Raw genomic sequence first — 18,095 nt, forward strand, 5'->3', positions numbered from 1 at the left:
ACTAAACAGCTATGTATTGATAGCTGAGAGGAGGGGGCTGAAGAGGAGTAGTGGGGGGCAGGGAGAGACAGAGACTGTCCCAAGGTTATCTATTGAGCTTTAGGACTGAGTAGGGATTTGAACCAGGTCTTCCCCAGTCCTAGCCTGACACTCTAACTGCTACATTACACTGGATCTCTGGATTATCTCATTCATACTGGATGACCTTAATACTTAGGTGATCTCCCAACTTAATACCATCTTAGCCAGTTATTGCTTGATTGGTTGCAGCTGCAGTACTGCAGGGTGTTTGCTGGGGCTGCCTTCGTGTCAATTTGCATGCTCAGCTCTAACCTTCTTCTGCTTTAAAGCCTACTGGCCCTTTAAGGGAGAAAAAAGTCAGAGAGATGAAGCATAGCATGACATGGTAGCAGCCAGTTCCCCAGTACTCTCATCCTTTCCTCTTAGTTGTCTGTGGGTAGAGAGCCAAAAATCACTAATATTATGTCAGCCTGCACCTGGCTTTTTGCCTTTCTTCTGCCTTAAATGGCTAGTAGCCCTCTTCAGATAGAAGCTCATATTCATGCAGTCCAACATGGACATGACTGGGTGGTCACTGCCACAGCTTCTCTTGGATTCTAAGGTCAAAGGAGAACAACAGCCCCATGTCTTCCTGCCATGGGTAGAGGGCAATACACAAGGATGAATATGTAGTGTCTTTTCCCATGGCAAGGTGCCAATCAGTCCTTACTGATGTGCAAAACTACCATAGTATTAGTGGTAAATGACCGCTCAAAGTCCTCTTAACTGGGCTGGTTTGCAATTTTCTTTGTGGGCTTCTCACTGCAACAGCCGCCCACCACCATTTTGAATATTTAAGCTGTGTGTGGAGAGCACTCTATCTTATGGTAATGAGTGAACCTGGAAAAGTCAGTTGCTGGGATGGCTGACAACCCACACAGAACCCATGGGCTGCAGGTAGCTTATTAACAACCCTAAGAACCCACCCTCATTAGATTTCTACACTACAATATAATTTGCCCCTGTTGCAGCTTGAATATTTAAAACGGCAGCAGTTACTACAATAAAAAACTACAGGAAAATTAATCCACAGTGGGTTCTTGTTACGTTTCTTCCAGCCAAAGGGTCCCTTTCAGCTGAATTGGGTCACCTACTGTCACTACTAACACAACAGTGTTCCCAAGTGTTCTGTTTCACCTTTTTCCAAAAGTGTTAATGGCAGACACTCACTTATATGGAAAAAAGTGGACTCAAAAATGACACTGAAAAAGGAGCTAAATCTTTCCTGACTCTAGTGCCCTGGGCTTTTTTCTGAGAGTGATTGCTTCTACTCTGTATAAAAGCTACTCTGGGAGCCTTTTTCACAATCAGTAAAGCAAGGCATCAACAGTCTTAATGACTGAAGTCTAGTTGTCCCATAAAACACAATGTGCACAACTGAAACTGAGTGTTTACAGAACACTTCTACAACTGTATACAGGTACTTTAAGTTCTATTTCTTGGTAACAGAATAGTTATGACACTGGACTGTGGGGGGCATCATATGGCTGAAGCACTGAGTGAAATTAATTACTCCAGACAGGCCAAATGACCAAAGAATAACAACAGAGACAACAATGTTATCTTTTTCCTTTAATGGATTTTCTGTAGTGAAAAATGGAAGAAAAACATGAGAGAGTTACAAGAGGAATGAGATGATGTCTGGATGCCTACTGAAACATTCTGTGAATGGGGCAGTGAAGTAAAGCAATAAGGCTTCATCCGGAATCACCCAAGATTTAACAACTGACTGAATATGAGAAATGAATGAGAGTGGGGTATCAAAGGCGAGCCAGCAAAAGGAGAACCAAAAGAGTCATATTACCATTTATTAAGTATGGAAACTATTATTGGCATTCTGGAATTAGTGCTCAAAGGCTTAAATGTGGCTGGTGTGCATTGCGATTGACCATGAAGAAAGGCCCTGTTTAAAAAAAAAGTTTATCAGTCTTTCAAAATTATTTACCTTTCAATATGTTGTAATAGGCTAGCTAGTTGCGCTCTCAGTTTCAGCTCTTCTTCTTGGAATGCCTGAATCTGAAGGTCTTTTGAAACTGCCTCCCTGGATATTTGAGCTGTCTGAGAATCCAAGCTTGTTTTCAGTGCCTCCAGCTCTAGCTCAAGTCTATAAAATATACAGAACACAAATCACATGAGCAGTTTTTTTCATGTGGCTTTAAGAAAGCCAAAAAAGCACACAAAAAGGCAAAGAACACTAATTTGAATGCTCTGGAAAATATTCCAAATATCAAAAAATCAATCATTTTAGTAAAGTGAAATAATATTTAAATAGCTTTGAATAAACAGAAATTTCAGATAACCAATATAACGGATTCCTAGTCTAATACAAATGCAAACATGAGAGGCAAATGCTAACCCAGATACGTTTTGTAGATAAAGATTATATTGTGGTGTATTTTATAGTAAAAAATGGTTCCTATGGTTCCAAAATGGTTTGCATGTAACCTTAAGGTAGTAGTTCAGGTTTCTTCTTGTTAAGTGAATCGACAATCTCAGGTGTATTTGGATGACTATTTCATAAGATAAGCAGAAGCTAGATAGAAAGAAAGTGATTAAAGGAAAGATCAAAGCTCTGGGATAGCAGAAAATATATTTCTTCCTTCTATCTAATATTTAACCATAGTTAACCTTTTTCAGAATGTAACTGGTAGTATTCAATGAAAGTAAATGAGCTGTTTGTAGGAGTTCATAAGGCAATGTTATAAATGGAACAAACATAACTATTACAATTGGACCATGTTTTACTGATTAACGCCATTCTTTGATTTTAGAATGGAGATAAATAATTTGCTACTTTCAATATGGTTTGGCCTTGGCCTTCAACCCCCATTAGTCTTAGCCAGCATAGCTAATATTGAAGCATTATGGGAGTTATAGACCCAAATCATGAGGAGCACCAAAAGTTGCCTATCCCTGTTTAAATGGTTTCCTTGTTTAAATGAAATTTATGTATTTTAGCAATTTGTTTCAGTGTTTTGGGAAATGTTGGCAGTTTTGAATGAAAAGGTCCTCAACTGCTCATTGAGTGGGAGGGCAATTCAGAAATGTATTAAATAAATAATAATATATGCTGAAGGATTAAATAAAAGGTACTGTTAGAACTTATACAGAAAATGAGCAAAAACAAAGAAGCAAGAATAGGTTGTTACATTCACAAGAGTGTAGATTGGTCTGTCTACTTCAAAGCAGATGCAGTACAATTGTACACACATTACTAAGAAAAATATTTACGATAAAAGTAGATTACATTATCTAAGAAGAAATGATTTAAAATTTTGGAGCTAAATACCTTAGGATGCAATCCTATGGCCCCCTGATATTGTTGAAATAACGGGGGGATAGGATTATTGGGAACCCCATCTCCTACATCTTACGACCTCAGAGTTCAGACTCTGAAAATGGAGCCCCTGCCAACCTTGTACCAGCTGAGGTTCTCTGAGGTTGGAAGTCATCCTTGGAGAGGAGGAAAAGGGGCATGGCGGGAGGAGGCTGGGGTCAGTGGATTGCTCTATATCCAAATAGAGAAGTCTCCCCTCCCTTTCCACAACACTTCACCTAGGCAGCTGAAAATGGCTATCTGGATGAAACCTAGGGTGCTTTACATTCAGCCTTCGGACTGCAAACGGATTCCCACCCCTTAAACAGACTTACGATAAACAAAATAAAGGGCTTGTTTACATAAGATGTAAGGTTAAGCTTTGGAATTTATTGTCTCAAGTTGCTCAATGGTCACTAGGCCAAAAATATTTTTCATCAGACAAATACCTGGATAATGTATCTATAAATGGCAACTAAGTAAAATGGATGATTAGTTTAATACAGATAAGTAACTTCTTGATGTAAGAATATCAGAGATTAACAATTTAAAATGGTAGATATTGCCACTACTTTTAAATATACCTGTATATTTTATACTGTACTGTTGTATTTTAATTTTATATTTATATTTTAATTTATATTATAATTATTTTAATTTATTGATGTGAGCCGCCACGAGGCTTCGGCGAATGGGGCGGCATAAAAATGTTTTAATAAAATAAATAAATAAATAAATAAATAAAACATACAAGCCTTTCCCAAACTAATGACCTCTAGATGGACAGGACTGCAATTCCCATATTTCCTTGCCAGCATAGCCAGTCATGGAAGCTGTAGTCCAATATATATGGAGGGCACCAAGTTGGGCAAGTCTGTGGTGTACTAATGGAATGCATTTGTGTTTCAGAATCTGCCTGCCTGATGTAGAAATTTTTATCTTAAATTGATTTCGAGTACACATTATTCAAGCCATGCATTTCCGTAACCAGCAGCTGATGCCTTCCATCTGATCAGTGAACTGAGTGCTGTCTCTCCAGGACATTTAGAATTCTGTTTTAGGGAACAGGATTTGGTTTCCCTCAGACTATAATTAGTAACACCACACAGGCACTCTACTTTCAAAATGAATTGTTATGGCCTAGAGCACAGACATAGAAGACCAAGCTGCTATTGCTAAGTCTGACATTCGCTTAATGAGTACTCTGGAAGAGGTACCTATGTTATGGGTATCTAGTTTTACATCAATAAAATAAAAACATAATGATGCTCCAACTTTGTAACAACATATGATCTAACAGATCAGATTTTCTAGCACAAAATTCTATCTCTAAACACAACCAGGAACAACAGGTGTTAATGAAGGATGCCACTGAGAACTCAAAGGCACCAGTGATTGCTTTATTTAATATTCAATATTCAGACACTATTTTTAATTTGCAAGTGAGTCACATTTTTCACTGTGAATATCCAGTATAATTGACTACAGCTAAGAACTGTACTTAAAATTAAGTTTTTTTTTCTTGGAACCAGATGCCAAGAACCACATCATCTTAAATTACAACTGGCTGAAAGACCAATTATACTATTCTATTCTTATGCTTTTGGACTTTGCAATATCCCAAAGCAAATAATTTCATAGAATTAAAATGCATAGAGTGAAAAATAGTGTTTTTGTTGGTTTCCTGCTCCTTACATTACATGATAGTAAACCTGAATGATGTGTCTGTGGCAGTAAGCCTTTTACAAGCAAGACATATTCCACTGTACTTTAGCAGTGTTCCTCTCTCAGATGGAAATGAGAAGTAAACTAGTGTGCAGGCCTCTAGATTGTACCAATATTCTTACACATGACTAAATATTAATACCTTTTAGCAACTCTATCTGTCTCTCTTCAATTGGAAGCCATTGCACACTCTTAGTTTTTATAAGCCTTCTTGATATTTTTCCACTTTTATACTAGTTTTGGTGCTGTCAAAATCTGGCATAAACACAAAAAATGTATGCACATTTAATTTACACAACACTATAGCAAATGTTTAGAAATTCTTTACTTTCCTTACTAGTTCTAAACAGTCTATTTAACACTATCACACTCTACTTATCCACCAAGCACTTTGCAGAACTATACACAGTGAATGAACATTATATCACTTTGCTCACATATTTCCATATAAATTATGGCATTTATTAATAAATGAATATTGGTAAAGCTTTTCTTTAAAAACCAGCCTTAGAATTTTCTATCACACCATTTCCCCAGGTGAATACACTGTTTGCTTTAACTGACTAGTGACGTCTAGCTTCTACATAAATGTTAGTCTCATTCTACCACTATTCACTGTAGGTTTAGGCTGTGACCTTGGACACCTGAAGTAGTTTGAAATCTATTTTCTCCAATCAGATTTTATGTATTTATTTCATTTTATACTGCTTAATAGCTGAAGAGTCTGCCAGGTTAATGAACACACACACACACACACGACAGAAAGCAAAAAGATCATAGCAGATGCAACTAAATTGGCACAGATGTATAGCATGATAAAATACACCACGTGGGTTGCAGCCTCATACCAAAAGCAGGATCTAATCCTCCAGCCCTGGACATGTGTAGAAAGCATATCTGTGTATACGTGGGAGAGAGGGCAGTATTAACCTCCTGTATGAGCACTTAAGAGGGGACTGCGGATGGTACAATGGGTTAAACTGCTGAGCTGCTGGGCTGTATATCAAAAGGTTGACAGTTTGAATGTGCAGGACAGGGTAAGCTCCCGTGCTATGTCCCAGCTCCTGCCAACTTTGCAGTTCGAAAGCATATAAATGCAAGTAAATAGGTACCACTTCAGTGGGAAGGTAACAGCGTTCCGTGCACCTCGGTGTTTAGTCATGCCAGCCACACGACCACGGAGACTGTCTGCGGACAAACACTGGCTTCCTTTGCTAGAAAACGGAGATGAACACCGCCCCCAAGAGTCAGACATGACTGGACTTTAATGTCATAGAGAAACCTTTGCCTTTACCTTTGTGAGCACTTAGAACTTAATGGAGTGGCATTGTTGATCACCTCCCACCCTTGGGGGAAACTGAAAGCTCCCTCAGGCAGAGAGCAAGCTGGGAAACTCTGAAATCCATCCTAAATTAGGTTTGCTACCCTCTATTCTGTAGCTTATCCCTGGACCATTTTTCATTTTTAAAGAAATCAATGATATGTATAACTTCTTTGTCATCTTATGATATGGTGGCTGATTTTCAGGAAGATAAAATTACCCCAATTAGTAAATCTAAAATACTATGTGCATTTCTTCACCCTTTAAGATGAATATAATTTATTCTTTTCAAGGTCTATTGAAATTACTCCACAGTAATGAATTTTGAGGCTAGTTAAAACCTATAGATGAATTTAATTGTGTAATTAAAATAATCCTAAATAAATCTAATACCTTTGGAATTAGTGAGGTAATTTTATGCAAATTCTTTTCTTGATGCAGAGAGAGGCATGGAGCTCCATTTTTTTTCTCTAATTGCACTACATTCAATAGTGCTTGCAAGGAAAATGCATTTCCTAAACATTCATTTAGAATCAAGATGTAAAACTGATTCTAGCATTCTGTAAGAAATTGCTTGAAGTCTAAGGGCATAGCTCCAATTACCATCTAACTACACCTGCAATACACTGTGCTGCTATAATGAAGACTGTGGTTCTTTGTAGGATACGATGATCAATATAACTGGAAGATGAATGTGAATAAAGAATTAAAGATAGATGAAATTACCATTTTAAGCTCAAAATCAAGAGAAATATATGAACAAACAATATCATCATTGTCATCTACAGACCTGAAGATGGAATTGAAACAACTTTGCCTTTTTCCAAGTAAGATCACAATTAAGTATAAATCTCTCAAAAATCTCTAACAAATGCAGGTGCTCATATTAAAACAGATGCCAAGTGTTGCAGGCTTTATTGTCAATCCTGCTGTGACCCCATAATGGAACCTCTTCCTTCTCTATCCTCCCAAACAGAGAAGGAGAGATAGAGGGCATGCAGGTTTAGCCCCAGCTGAGACCACAGCAGTCTGTCTGCATTCTACTTGTAAGAGTGGAGGTGATAAACGGCTTAGTTTCCATTTCATATGTTATGAAGCAAAAAAGAGACCAAGCACCTCATTTCAATCCTTCCCACCTCCATGAGATGGGAAAAGCAGGAAGGTTAGTTCAATGGCTTTAGCTCCAGGAATAGCTGGAAGTTATCATACATTAGACTAAAAGGAAAGGAGGGTCTGAGTGCCCACCTTCAAGGCTTGATAAGTTATTGCTGTTGGGAGGGACAGAGCTTTCCATGTGATATTAACAACAGATGACAATGGGAACTTTCCCCTCTTCATATAATCAGCTCTGAGAACCAGTACTCTTCAGCAAATCTCTGAATTAAAGATTTCCACCAGCCCAAAATTTAGAATCCAAGGTATCTAAAATTACTTTATTTATTATTTATTTATTATTTGATTTCTAGCTTGCCTGTTAGCCACATGGCTCCCTGGGTGGCTTACAACAATAAAGCCATGTAAAAATGATATAAAATATAGAAATCAAATAACAATAAAACAGTAAGGAAATAAAAGCACATCCACCTCATCTTAGCAGAACTGATACTTTCATAAGAGATATACCACATTCTATTAAATTACTATTAAAAATAGATTAACAATTAAAATATTGGCTAAATAAAAAGGTCTCTGCCTAGTGCTGAAAAGAGTATAAAGATGATGCCAGATGAACTTTTCTGAGGAGCTCATTCCAAAGTCGGGGTGCCACTTCCAAAAAGGCCCTTCTTCTTGTTACCACTCTCCTTATTTCCTGAGGAGGGGGCTCCCTCAGAAGGGCCTCAGATGTGGATCTAAGGTACAGGGTACATTTATATAGGAAGACTGTACAGCAGAGTGCAAATATAAACAAGGCCTGTATTCCTGTGTTTATAGCATTTTTAGGCATTGCAATAACTTGCCATTTTGATAAAACTAAGTAATGTTACAAGAGTCTCACACATGGTTAAATACTATAATACAGTGTTAAATATGTCAATCAGACAAATGCTGACAAATAAGCATCAATAAATGGAATTCCAAGAAAATGGCAATCAGAGTAATTGAAATCAGCAGGACTTGTTTCCAGATGATTGTTTCAATCCAGCAATCTGTATTAGACATAGTATTCTAATACACACAGAGAACTTCCCTAGCCAGTTAATAAACATATCCTTTGGCCCATGCAGAAGGACCACAACTGATACTGAGGGGGATTCCTCTGCAAATATATGTATGCGATAATACAAAGAATTCTGCACTTTGGCAGGTGTGTTTAGGATTTAGTGTAGGACAAGAAGCATTTTCCTACAGTTGCATATGTGAAGCAGCATCAAGCAAACTAGTACATAAATGGAATTGCCGTAATAAAAGCTACACAATACATATTCATTATATTTAGTAAGATATAGGTAGTACCCCAAGTCTCCTAGCGAAGCGTAACTTTAAAATATGTCCCCAGCAAAAGGCAAAAATATAGACTGACTTAATATATCTAAATTTACAGTTGACCTTTATTCAAATATCATATGAGAGAGGCTCTTCTCTGGAGAAAGCATACTGCATTTCTCTATCACTCAGATGTGAACTCATACAGTGTTATAAGTTCTTTCACTCTTAATAATATGTGATATTTCTGATAGAGAAACTGTGGTGCTTAACAGAGGAAAAATCTATACAGTACTTTCAAAACCTGTATTCTTAACTGGAAAACCTGCATTATGAAACAACTTGACCAAGAGCCACAGCAACTGATGACATAATGCATGAGCAAATATTTTCAGTTAATTTCTCTCCAATTCAGGCCATATTCTGAAGGTATTCTAAAATTTCTGAAGAGTTCATGAATACTATTAAGTTGAAAGCCCAAGGCATACATACTGAAGAAGGAGGCTCAGTACCCTGTTTCAATCATGCTCCATTATTACTGGATATTATATTTGCCAATATTATTATTATTATTATTATTATTATTATTATTATTATAACATTTCTATGCCGCCCCTTGCCGAAACCTCGGGGCGGCTTACAACATGATAAAATACATTGAAATACAATAGTACATAATAAATTACCATTAAAAATAACAATACAAAAAATACATTGATTTACAAATAATGAATTGTGTCTCAATGTCAGGAGGAAATTATTTAATATTGATGCTGTATAGGAAATCTCAAGGATCATTGCAGGTTTCTATGACAGTTGCACGAGCAATTCATCTTTCAACCACACAGTTTAAAACTGTATTCTTAAAATATTACAGATTAGACATAACAAAAATCTGCCACAACGAACAGAGCTTTCTAATTTGCTACATATTTTATAATTTTAAGATTTTTCTGTATTTTTTCAAAGTATTCCACCCCAAATGGCATACTAAAAAAGTTATATAAATGTATTCTGTGTACACAAAAAGAAAGAACTAAATATATTTCCTAGTTATTGATACTTAACACTGTATGTAAAAATCTAATATTCACTTTTTCTAGCTTTATTAATTTCATAGTAAAATTTTAAGCATGCTGTCCTGTGTCTAAAAATGAGTAAATCATCAGATTTACCAGTTATTTCTTATTCCAGTGTTTGACTCCTTCTACAGTTTGGCACCAATCCCATTTAATTAAGAGTATCTACTGTCAGTCTTACTCATGTCACTACTGTAAGTTTACTATGATTATACTATTAGTTTGTTTGTTTCATTTCTAAACCCCCTTCCCAATAGCTGAAGCCTTCTGAGAACTTAGGGAGATTTTGATTCTGTTTGATACAGAGATTCCAAAATTGTCCATTATACAGCTATAACTGATTCCTAAAATTAGAAAGGACTTCCTTCATTATTTATAATTCTTTCTTATACATATAATTCTGTCTTTTCCATAAGAATGCTCTGGAAAATTATTACAATATTTACAATATAGAAATTGACAAATTTTAAGAGATGGTTCATATGCACTTGTTGCATTTCACATTGCTTCAGGTTAGCTGTATTTGTCCTTGCTTCAGAACTATTCTTAATATAATTCTCCATAAAGAGCTTAGTACATATTCAAGCATAGCAAAATTTTAAAAGACAGGACAGTGGCATGGTGCTATACCTACACATGAATAAGCATTACAGCTTACCACTTGTCATACCTTCCTGATGACATATTATTAATATCTGCAAATAAATAGGTTTACATCTGTACATCCCCATGTCCAAATAGAAAAGAGATGCTAATGCATCATAGGAGCAAAAGAAACCCTGCACACTTACTTTTCAATGATAGCCTCTTTCTCTTTCAAGTGGTCTGTATGCCTCCGTTCAGACCGATGAAGTTCCATTTCCAAAGTTTCTTTATCTATCTGCAGTTCTCCGATCTGATTTTCCAATTTATGTATTTGTTCAGCATGGGTCTCTTTCACTGAGGCAATTAATGCATCCTTTTCCCTGGCGCAATGATCTATTGCTGCATGTCTTTAAAAAGAAATAATTACATTAACTTTTGGGTTCTGAAAATTCCATGAAGCTGAAAAAAAATCCTCATTATTGTACATGCATCAAAACCTTTCCATTTTATACATCTAAGGTTGCTTTAATCTTCCTTCCAAAACAACAGCTCTGGAAGTCTCATGTTTGGGTATAGGTAATTACTATGAAATTAGGATGCTCAAATGCAAAAAGAACAAGACTCTTGAACTTTTAATAGGTGTCTCATGGAAGGTGCAATTAATGAAATTCCCTCTTCTCCACAAATATTAAAGGTGCAGATCTGACCATCCTACATGCAACCCCAACAAAGGCAGGTTGGTGTACCACATTTTCATTAGGTGTTTGCACTATTGGAGTTATGCATGTCAAAAAGGGCACCTGCCCCAACAGCAGTCCTGACTGGGAGCCCTAATCTCATTACATCAATGCTTGCTGTTGGCATTTGGCCACTACCATCCAGCCATAATTTGCATCTAGTTCAGTATGTTTAACTGGACTCTAAATTAAGCGAGGTTTTTCAACATAGCTAAACAAGATTACAAAACCTGTGCTAGACAAAGCTTGATGACAGACTAATATATATCTACCAAAGTTAATTAAAACTTTAAAAAACTACCCAAATATGATGTTTCTGCTTTCCTATCAGGTTCCTCTATAAAAGTTTACAGAGAGTGAAAGCTTGAATGAGTAAAGTTCCGTTGAAAAGAGGGCGATTTTGAAAAAGCCTTCCTTGAGTAGCTTTTTCTGCACAGCTCAACATTTCTGCCCATTCTAAACACATTCCAACCATCAAAATCATGCCAGGACACCACGTTTTTGTAACCATACCCCTACCCTGGTGCACAACCCTAACCGTAATATAGTGGTAAAATCGCATTGAAAATAATGCAATTTTGAAAAAGCCTTCCTTGAGTAGCTTATTTGGCACAGCTCAACATTTCTGCCCATTCTAAACACATTCCAACCATCAAAATCATGCCAGGACACCTCGTTTTTCTAACTTTAACCCTACCCTGCTGCACATCCCTAATGCTAATATAGGGGTAAAGTTCCATTCAAAAGAGGGTGATTTTGAAAAAGCCTTCCTTGAATGGCTTTTTCAGTCCACAGCTGAACATTTCTGCCCATTCGAAACACATTCCAACCATCAAAATCATGCCAGGACAGCTTGGTTTTCTAACCCTAACCCAGTGATGGCGAACCTTTTAGAGATCGAGTGGCCATACTGCAACCCAAAATCCACTTATTCATCGCAAAGTGCCAACACTGCAATAAAACCTGAAAACTGACATTTTAGTTTAGAAAAAACAACTCACAGCCAGTCCAAGCAAATATATATACAGTATATATATCTTTGGCAGCACACTGACTGTCCATGCAAAAGCGCGGATGAGTCACGGCTAATGAGTCATGCGTGCCACAGGTTCGCCACCACTGGATTATGCCCTCGGTCGTTCAGGAAACCGCAGTTTGGATAACTGAAAGGCCAGCATGATGGTGTCAATGATTTAGTGTGTGAGCCACTGAGGGCTATCAGCCCGCCCCCATACCATTTGCCCTAAGTGACAAAAGAGTCTCTGAAACCGGTGAAAGGATTCTCTACGGGACTGATAGAAGGCCAAAACCCTGTGCACATCCAGAGTATGCTGAGCCAACACCACCAGGTTGGAAGGCCTTGTGAAGCACACACTGGCAAAACAATGTCCTGACTCAGATCAAAATGTGACATGATCTTCAGGAGGAACTCCAGGTCAGGATGCAAAACCGCCTTGTCCCTATGGAAAGTGAGGAATGGTGGATCAATGCACAATGTTCTCTCACTCACCTAGCTGACTGCCACCAAAAAGGCAACCTTCCCATGAGAGGAGGCATAAGTTCATAGTGGCCAGAGGTATGAAGCGGGCCTTCATAAAAGCTGCAAGACCACCAACAGGCTCCATCCCAGAATGAATGAACAAGGGTATGGGACCAGATTATGCAGACCTCTCATGAAGTTATGGGACAGATGTGCGAACACAGAAAAGTCATCAACTGCCCTGTGGAATGATAATATCACCACCAGGTACACTTTAATGGAGGACAGTTTCTAGTCTCTGGAGTGCAACATATGGAGGAAACTGAGAACCTGATACATGGATGCCCAATGTGGACCACAGGGAAAGGCTGCAAACGCATTCCATTTTGCTGGGCAGGAATGCCTCATGTTCAGTTGCAGGGCCATATCCAGGATTGTCTGAATCTTGGAACAAGAGGATTTCCTGGTGTATCAGCCGATTCTCCACACCATGAGATGGATGGTACTGATGTCCGGGTGCAGGATCATCTCTTGGTCCTGAGAGATAAGGTCTGTTCTCAATGGAAGCCATATAAAATTGCAGCTGGACAGGTGGAGGAGGTGGATGAGTCATGCCTGCCAGGGCCACCATGGCATGATGAGGATGTAAGAGGTCCCTTCCTTCTAGATCTCTGCCAGTATATAGGTGATCAACAGGAATAGTGGGGAAAAAATGGACAGAATTCCTTCCCAATAGAGAAGGAAAGTATCTCTCATCAAGAGATACTGGCCAATCCCAGTCCAAGAACAGAAGGCATTGCACAGTGCATTGATTGGCGTGGGGAAGAGGTCCACCAACAGGGTACCCCAGCTCTGGAAGACCTTCTTCAGGACTTTTGGGTACAGCTCCCATCCCTGGGTTCCTTTGGTCTTCCTGCTCAAGTTGATTGAGATGAACCAGTCACCTTGGTGCAGCTACAGCAGAAGATTCTGTAACAAGACCATACAAAACTTTTTATGAGGAATGAAGCCATTCATGTCTTGCAGGTCAAGGATGGAATGGAGGGCTTGTATATGACATCTAACTCCTGTTCATACAGATATGGAAGAGGTCCTCCCCATCAAACAGCAGCTCTTCTGTTCTGGGGTGAGCCTTCTGGAAGAGGCTTGTTGCCTAGAACCAGGCAAAGCACCAAATCTCCACAGTGCCAATAAGGGCCCAGTGGCAGTTGATGTGGTAGCAGGCGATCTACTGACACAAGAAACAGAGGATCTCTGACTGGCACATGCAAGCCAAGTCCCTGTGTTGTTCAGGGAAATATTCCATGAAGGCCCCCATCTTTTTCCACAGGAAGAGTTAGTACCTTCCCATGGTGCTCTTGTAATTAGAAATGCAGAGCCCCAGTGCCACTGCTGTGTAGATCCGTGTAGATCCGCTTTGCCATGGCTTCCGTGTGGTGCCCCTCTTGATATACCAGCATTGAGCGCTCCTTTTGTGCCCAGCCCTGCACTGTCTCCACAATGACTGGATTCAACTGGGGATGTTGCAGAAGGAATGGAATCTCCTGCTTCTGGACCCAGTACATAATCTCCAAGCAGTGGGATACTGGCTGCAGCTGGGCTGGTGTCTTCCATGGGTCCTTCATGGCTGTGAGGAGTGCTGGAAGGAATAGAATGGCAGCACTGTGTCCTCTGTCCAGATGATACGCAGACTAGATCTGCCAGTGGTTCAGTGAGATGCTGTGTCTCCAGTCCAAGTGACACCACTATCTGGGGAATCTGCTTGGAGAAACATCCCAAGTTCTTGGAGGGGGATCCCAGTTCCTTGCTGTAATAATGTCAATGGGTGATGAGGTCCTCACACAGTCATGAATCCAAGTCTGAGGTATAGTGTAACTGGCATCCTGGTCTCCTCCAGGTGCTAGGCTTGGGTCTCCTGTTGGAGGAACCAAGGGTCTATGAGGCTCTCTTCCCTAGATAGCTGCACTAGTATTGCAGTGGAGGCAGTGGTGACATTCAGTAGGCCTCCTGGCTCCAGGTCAGCAGTGGAGTCCTGGATGGTTCCCTCAGCCTGTGGCTAGAAATGTGAGATATCATGGGAGAGTAGGTGGCTCCTTGTGGCACAGGGCTGCTGGCTGGACCCATTGGTGGTATCACAGGCAGTTGCTCCCATGAGGAGAGAACTAACACTCCGGTCAGGGAGATCATCAACTGTGGGTGAGCCAGAGTATGGGATGGTGAGTCCTGGATTGCCCCTTCAGAAATGGACTGGGTCCCTGCCAGTTCCACCACCAGGATGGGTCAAGACATTGAAGAAACCAGTTGGTGGCACAGGAGCAGGAAGTGCCAATGGAGAATGGTGCATAGGCTGCTTTTTGTGTTTCGCCTTCTGAACCTCCACCATCTTTCGGTTTTCTTGGCCAGCTTCTTCACCTGGCATTCTTCCTCGGAGCACCCAAGTGTGGGTGGCACGGATGGAGCAGCCAATGGAATCCCCACAGTTGCTGATGGAGGGTAGGAAGGAGGAACTGCCTGCAAGATGGACAGGTGTTCAGGCAGCACTGCCATGGCTGAATTGATGGCCAAAAGGGAACAGCTTTGAACCTCAGCCTAAAGTCAGCCTGCTCAGTTTTTTTGGATTTGCCACATGAGCGCATGATAGTGCACACAGGCATTTACATGGTGCCTCTCTCCCAAACAGAAAAAGCACATGGACAGACGCCCATGGGAAGCTGATGCAGTTCTGAAAATGCCCCAAAGGTGCCACTGGAAGAAGAAAAGCAAAAAAGGTAAAATAAGGTGAAGAATCCAAGAAGAGATGATGATATGAGGTGGGGGAGGTGTTTCTAAAAGATTTTTTGGGGGAAGAATAAAGCAAAGGTTTTCAAAGAAAAGATGAAGAGAGCAAAAGAGGGAACTAGTTATAGAAAAAGACTGATAGAAAGAAAGAGATGAAACAAACAGTGAGAGATCGCAAGAGGAAAGCACCCACAATGACAGTTGGAAGAGGACTGGGGAAAATACTGACGGATAGGTGTTGGTTATGACCTATAAAGCCCTAAACGGCTTGGGTCCTGGCTACCTGAACAAGCGCTTACGTCCGTATATGCCCGACTACCCCTTGAGATCTGCGGGAGAGTCCCTTCTCCGGGAACCCTCCATGAAAGAAATTAGGAGAGTAAGTACTCGGAGGAGGGCTTTCTCTGCGGTGGCACCCAACCTATGGAATTCACTCCCCAAAGAGGTCCGCCTGGCACCGTCGTTACTGGTTTTTCAGCGCCAGGTAAAGACCTTTTTATTTAAACATCATTTTAATTGTTAAAATATATGATCTGGCCAGGGCAACTTCTTCTTCCTTCTCTTTTCTCCTCCTATATTCTTTATTTACTTATTTTATACTGTTAATTTTAATTTTATATTATTGTATCTCAGTGTATTTTTTGTATTTTTGTATTTAGTGGTAATTTATTATGTTCTATTGTATTTCAATGTATCTTATTGTGTTGTAAGCCGCCCCGAGGCTTCGGCAAGGGGCGGCATAGAAATGTTAATAATAATAATAATAATAATAATAATAATAATAATAATAATAAAAAAAAAATAGAGGGGAGCTCCTCCTAGATGTACTAGGGAAAGGGAGAGGAGGGGCTTCTGCCAGAATGAGTCTTGCTTGGACAATCTTCCCAACAACTGGCCATATACAGGCACAGAGCCCGTATGTGTGATGCACAGAGACCATAAAAATGAACCTATGTTATTTCTGAACCTATGTTCAGTTATTTGCAGGTAAGAAGTTATACCAACTGGCTTTGGACAAAGAATAAAATATGCCCATTTAGGTAATTATGTGAATAGTATCCAGCATGTACCGTCACACATCAGGCTTAAACAAACCACTCTGGCAACAGGACCACTGCACTTAAAGTGGAGTAGAGAGAAGACAGCCATAACTTTAGAAGAACTGTTTGCATGAAAAGGAAGAAACCGGACTGGGTAAAGCAAGGCAAGAAGCAGATGGACATAAAAGCTTAATCCACAGTCTATGTAACGTTCACTTCACACAGTCACATTTATAGGAACATGCAAAGCAACTTGCATCACTCATAAAAGTTTAACAATTTAATACAAAATCCAGAAAAAAGACTGCATCTGTTGGTCCTGGTGGAAGGTAGCACTGTTGTTATTGTACTGTTCAATTATTAGTAGTAGTAATAATAATTTTACTATTTGTATTGTTTTATATTTGTGTAGATTATGAGTTTGGCTTTTATTGTGTTTTTGTATATGTTTTTCTCAAAAATTAAATATACCAATATGGCTATCTGCAGGAATCAGCAGCATTTTATGAAATTATTGGTGCAATCCTATGCATGCTTAGACAGAGAAAACTGACTGGAAAATGCTTAAAACTATATTAATATTGATTTTTAAATTTTTATTACTACTCCTACTATGGCATTGCATTTATATCCTGTCTTGTTTTTACTCCTTGTGAGCAACCCAAGACAACTGACAAGCTCCATTTTATCTTCACAACAGCCCTGTGAGGTAGGTTAGGCTGAGTGTTTGTGACTTGGCCCAAAATCACCCAGTGAGCTTCACTGTGAATGAGAACAGAAGCCTGGATCTCCCAGGCCCCATTTTCTGCCTAAACATGCATAAGGTTGTGCACAAATGTTATAATACATTTTAAGTGCCACATCATCTATCAGAAGAACTCACTTTCTCTCAAATATTTCTTTGTCCTTTTTCCAGCTCAACTGCAGCAATTCGAGTTTGTTTTCTAAATCCTGAATCCTATATTGGTAAATATTGAAGAAAAGTATTACATTGCATACAAATATATAAAGCCTAAAAATTAACCTGTTCAGAATGAGGATGAAGTCAACAGAAAAACAATTTGCAGAATATCTCTTTCCTTTCATTTTTAGTAAATCCTCCTCGGTTGCTTATCGCTACTGCTGAGGGAGAAACTGCAGGTCTTAAGGAATAGTTGTAATTGTTAGCAAGATGTATTTTACAGAGCTGTTTCTCTAAAAAAAATAAACCATTGCTATTACATTTAGTCCATTAGCAGATGCAGGAGTAGATAATATTATGGGTCTTTAAAGCCTAGTTATACCCATGACATCTAACAAATATTTCCATAAAATGGTCAATCTGGCTATCTATTGATGCTAAAATTGCAGACTTGTACTAGACTAATAATAAAATCCTAAGATCTGATAGTGTTTTGGCTTTCCTGAACAGTATAGCACAGGTAGATCTCTAACGGAAAACAGCTCACCTTTCAGTTACCTTTTAGATTCTGTGCTGAATCAGCAAGGCAGGGAACAGAAATTGTGTTTGTAATGTTGTAGTAGCTGTTGTTTCTGATGAGATTTTAATT

At 39.2% G+C, this 18,095-nt stretch overlaps 1 protein-coding gene across 1 annotated transcript in view; it reads right to left on the bottom strand.

Moving 5' to 3' along the window:
• Positions 1–18,095, bottom strand: part of CCDC57 (coiled-coil domain containing 57) — an 80,870-nt gene that overhangs the window by 36,031 nt on the left and 26,744 nt on the right. Inside the window, exons 6-8 of the mRNA XM_044420033.1 lie at positions 17,429–17,503; positions 10,717–10,917; positions 2,006–2,164 (exon numbers count right to left, since the gene is read on the bottom strand). Coding sequence (XP_044275968.1) covers positions 2,006–2,164; positions 10,717–10,917; positions 17,429–17,503 — 435 coding nt within the window. The remainder of the gene's footprint in view (positions 1–2,005; positions 2,165–10,716; positions 10,918–17,428; positions 17,504–18,095) is intronic.

This window comes from Varanus komodoensis, unplaced genomic scaffold, assembly GCF_004798865.1.
Source record: "Varanus komodoensis strain SLA01 unplaced genomic scaffold, ASM479886v1 scaffold11, whole genome shotgun sequence".
In the NCBI taxonomy this organism is placed as follows: domain Eukaryota; kingdom Metazoa; phylum Chordata; class Lepidosauria; order Squamata; family Varanidae; genus Varanus; species Varanus komodoensis.